Here is a 4,989-nt window from a genome sequence, read left to right on the forward strand (position 1 = left end):
AAGTTAAAGGGGAAGAAAGATGTTCTTCGTTTTCTGCACAAGCAAGTAGGGGGCACACCTCAGATGTTATCTTTTAGCAAGATGTGTTGAGGGAAAGCATCTCGAGATGAGCAAAACAATTTTAAAAAAAAATGCATTTTTCATCATACTGAGGTAGCTGTGCTCTGCCTAGTGCAGAAAAACCGACTTCATTTTTAATCAATATCGTAAAAAAAAAAAAAAATTATAAAAAATCCACAAAGCTACTTATGTTTTAACAAGGTGGGGTGGGCGTACACATTTAAATTTGAAATGAGAAACCACATAGAGTTCATGCTTGGTCACAGGGCATGCAGCTTTTTTTTGTTTCTCAGGATTTTATTTTTCCTTTTTATTAAAGCCGAGCATCCCAAACCTTTCCCTTGTTTCTTGTCTGCCGAATGGAGCTTGTCCTCTCAGAGAGTTTTGAATTTATACTGAAGACACAATGGTTAACAGAAAGTAAATCAAGGCGGTTTTTCTAAGCCACGCTGGTTAAACAATTTACAAAGCCATTTAAAAAAAATTGCATAAAATATTGTTCAATCTCTGTACAGATCAACTGATTTGATATCTTTACTTTTTAACGTGTTCAGGAGAAGGGGAGCCTAAACAAAATTCTCTAACAGTAGTGACGTAGGGCAGAATGCAGATAATCCTAACATTTAAAACATACCTTAAAGGCAAAACTGACAATGGAAAAAAAAAAAAGAACTGGCAACACTATATTTACTCTTAAACCAGCAACAAAGTCCAACCCAATGGGAGCCACTTCAAAGCTTCAGCCATTCATAAGTCCTGACCCACCTCAAACAGGCGACTTAAATTTTAACTTTTTTTATATTATTTGTTGCGTTTTATGAGTTACAGTTGGTCCTTCTCGTGCACACAAGCTCACACGCGCACACACAACTCTAACTCTACAAACGCACACGCATACACACGCTAGCTAGCTAGCTATGAACAATTAGGAAGGCAGAGAGAGAAGGAAGGGAGGAGGTGATGGCAGTGGGTGAGGGGTGGAGTTGGGGGCTGAGGGAGGGGGGGAATGGAAAAAAGTTGAGGTTGTGCTCAAGTCAGTCAGGACATGAACATGTCAGCCAGGTTAGTGTCAGAGCTGTAGATCCAGAGGACCAGAGGGAGGGAAATGGCCACAAAGGGCCAGGAGATGCCCTCCATACATGCAAACAGGCAGCAGCCTTTGGAGCTGGGGAGCTTCTCCAGCTCTCTGTTGCGCTCCAGGTAGTTCCTGGCAGCGAACTTCAGCAGCTCATCAAGCAGGATGACGGGCAGCGAGATCTTCAGCACCATTAGCCACTGGGTGAGGTTAAGAGGGGTGATCTGGAAGATGATCTGTAAAAGAGAAAGAAAAAAATGTAACAATAAATACACTGCTAGGGTTTTAAAACTGCAATGATACAACTATGTAATTTCGTACTGGAAGTGGCTCCACATAGAGGATGAGGAAGTGAAGGGACATGGAGAGGCAGATGGCACCCAGCAGCCAAACGTTCTCCCAGGGAGGCATCCGCAGCAGCGACTGATTCTCTGACACACTGAGACACAATAACAAAATGAGATCTTTATTAAACACTTTAATTGGTTGAACAAGATTGTATGTAATAAAGGCTTCATTCTCCTCAGGAGATTTTCTGTTTATGCATAAAAACTCGCCTCGCAATAGTATTTGTACCCTTCAACACCAAACTTTAACGTACCTTATGAGACTTTATGCAACTGATCAACACAAAGTAATGCATGACTGTCAACTTGAAACTTTTACAAATAAATTTCTAAAAACTGTGGTGAGTAATTTTATTCTCCCCCTTTGCTTCAATGCCCCCTAAATAAAATCTAGTGCAAAAAACTGCCTTCAGATGACACTAAATTAGTAATCTATTTTTAGTTCAAATACAACTGTTCTCTGAAGGCCCCTGAGGTTTGTTAGAGAATATTTATGGGTGAGATGAGGCCACAATGCACCTTTTAGCCAAAAATGCAAAGCATAACACCGTTTGAATTCTCCAAAGTCTCTACATTTCAGATTTTAAAAAAGTTGCAAAACCATTCCCCCTTTTCTTCCCTTTCACAATGGTATGCTCATTATGGTTGGTTAACTTCATAAAATGGCGTTAAAATAAACATATCAGCAGTTTTAATGCAAACATGTGGAAATGTTTAAAGGGTATGGATACTTTTGGATTGATCTGCTTTAAATAAGGTTAAATGTACACAAATCTTTAGACAATGTAATTATGTCTGTATGGATTCCTCAGACCAACCTGTTGAGGGCATTGCACATCTCTATAGTAACCAACACCGACAGGGCCATGGTCATGGGGTAAGGGGACTCAAAAACCTTACAGTCCAGACCCTGGTAGTCGGGGTTCTCTGGGCCACATTGCAGGAAATGGCTCTGTAGGAGGTGATTGATGATGAAAGATTAGACTTTAGAGCTGATAAATGAGGTGAACTGGAAAGCAAAGAGTTAACACCTACCAGCTGGTAAAAGGTGATCCTTGGTCCATCCTCAGCAGCAACAAACCACCAAGCAGCGGCGCCAACAGTAGCAGCTCCAACGTAACCTGTTAAGACGACACAAAAGAGCAGTTGAAAAGAACTTAAGGTAAACAGAAACAACAGGCAGGTGTGCCATTAAAATATGGAGCATGGATTTGCTAAGGATTGACTTTCCATACAGTCCTAACTTACATCCAATGGCAAGGTATCTAAAGAAAAGCCATCCGGAGATGAGGGGCTCCCGAGCATTTCGTGGAGGTTTGCTCATGATGTCCAAGTCGGGGGGATTGAATCCTAAGGCAGTGGCGGGCAACCCATCAGTCACCAGGTTGACCCAGAGGAGCTGAACGGGGATGAGTGCCTCTGGGAAACCCAGAGCTGCAGTCAGGAAGATGCTGCAACCACATCAAGAATCAGAGTTATATGAGAGGAAAAACATGTTTTAAATGGAGAATTGGGAGCATATTACCCCAGAATCCTTACCAGACAACTTCACCAACATTGGAGGAGATGAGGTATCTGATGAACTGCTTCATGTTGTTATAAATGGCTCTGCCTTCCTCGACTGCAGCTACGATGGTGGAAAAGTTATCATCAGCCAGCACCATCTCCGACGCAGTTTTGGCCACAGCTGTTCCGGAGCCCATGGCAATGCCAATCTCAGCCTTCTTCAGAGCAGGGGCATCGTTCACTCCGTCACCGGTCTAAACCCAACACAAAACCAGTCACAATGTCAACAAACATCTTCTAGATCGGCTGTTACAGAACACTGGAGAAACAGCTCCTTCTTACCATAGCTGTGATCTCATCGTAGGACTGCAGATACTCGACGATCTTGGATTTGTGTGCTGGCTCAACGCGAGCGAAGCAACGAGCCTTGACCACAGCATCTCTCTGTGCGGCAGGTGAGAGGTCATCAAACTCTCTGCCAGTGAAAGCCATGCTGGAAACATCGTCCTCCTCCCCAAAGATGCCAATACGTCTGCAGATGGCTACTGCTGTACCTGAAATATTGAGACACACAACGTTTAATCAGTGAGACTTTACAAAAGTCAAGCAACCTGAGACGTTCCAGTTTTGTGATTTGTAGATTTTACCCTTGTTGTCTCCGGTGATCATGATTACTCTGATGCCTGCAAGACGGCAAAGCCTGATGGAAGCGGCCACCTCCGCTCTGGGTGGATCCAGCATGCCGACGCAACCCACAAACGTCAGATCAGTCTGACAAACAAACACAGATAAAACTTTACAAAAAAAATTAAATAAATAAAACACAAAGTACAGATTATCTTCCCCTCTTACCTCATATTCCACAAAGCGAGAAGAGTCTTCCAATACAAGGTTCTCTTTGTTTACAGGGTTATCTCGCGTCGCCAGAGCCAGGCAGCGCAGAGTGTCTCTGCCGGTCCCATACTCTCTGATCACAGACATGATCTTCTCCTTGATGCCAGGGGTCATCGGCACCTTGTTGCTGCCAACACGGATGTGTGTGCACCTGTCAATAACTCCCTCTGGGGCACCCTATGAGCAAAGATGGTTAAGATAGCAAAATGGACAAGAAATCTCAGTTTGTTATGAGTAAAAGATGTCTGTCTCCAGATTCCTACATGTGTCATATTTAATAATTTTAGGCATTTCTAGCATTCAGTCCTTTTTAATCATCTTTTAAAAATGCAATGTAAAAAAATGCAAAAACTCATCTGAATTTAAGGTAGATAACGGTGACGTTTTACAAACTGGGGAAAAAGAATGATGGCCAGATCACAGATGGTGAATGAACACACGGTTAAATGTTCAACAGAAAAAAAAGAAGCAAATGAATGGATGCAAGATCATAAAGCATATGAAAGGATGGATGGAAAAATGAATGGATGAATGAATAAGTGGATGGACAGATGAGAAAAACAAAAAAACAGATGGATGGATGATAGATCCAGGACAAATGGGTTGATTGATGGGTTAACAGAACTAAAGAATGGATGAATGAACAGCAAAACAAATGGACTGATGATGGACAGACCCTGGACAAATGGATGGATGAAGTGATCCATGAACAGACGAATAGACAACAAAATGGGCAAACAAATGAATGGATGGACTGATGAATGGACAGATGCTTGAAATGATGCATCAAGACTATAAGCAAGGGAATGCATTTTGAAAATAATTTTTTTTTCTATACTGCATTTAAATTTCTCACACAAATTCAGCCTTTGAAAATACTCGTCACCACCTTTGCTTATACTTTGTTCCAGGAAACACAGGAATTACAGCTTCAGTAGGAGAAGTTTTTACCTTTACAAACATCTTGCCAACAGAGGACCGTGCTTTATTTGGAGTGCAGTATACGGACATAGACTTCCTGTCTCTGGAAAATTCCAAAGTGAATTCCTTCTTCATGAGCTGCTTGATGACCTGTGATAAAACAAAAGAGAACCATGAGAATTTTGG

At 41.9% G+C, this 4,989-nt stretch overlaps 1 protein-coding gene across 1 annotated transcript; it reads right to left on the minus strand.

Moving 5' to 3' along the window:
• Positions 1-1,098: 1,098 nt before the first annotated feature.
• Positions 1,099-4,956, minus strand: LOC130911591 (sarcoplasmic/endoplasmic reticulum calcium ATPase 2-like; the record flags this gene model as incomplete). Its single annotated transcript, XM_057829268.1, has 10 exons — positions 1,099-1,371; positions 1,457-1,574; positions 2,301-2,434; positions 2,518-2,603; positions 2,731-2,933; positions 3,022-3,242; positions 3,331-3,542; positions 3,636-3,759; positions 3,841-4,059; positions 4,834-4,956. Coding segments are annotated over 10 exons (1,713 nt in total), but the record flags the coding sequence as incomplete, so codon positions are not given.
• Positions 4,957-4,989: the final 33 nt, after the last annotated feature.

This window comes from Corythoichthys intestinalis, unplaced genomic scaffold (genome assembly GCF_030265065.1).
Source record: "Corythoichthys intestinalis isolate RoL2023-P3 unplaced genomic scaffold, ASM3026506v1 HiC_scaffold_63, whole genome shotgun sequence".
Classification (NCBI taxonomy): Eukaryota; Metazoa; Chordata; class Actinopteri; order Syngnathiformes; family Syngnathidae; genus Corythoichthys; species Corythoichthys intestinalis.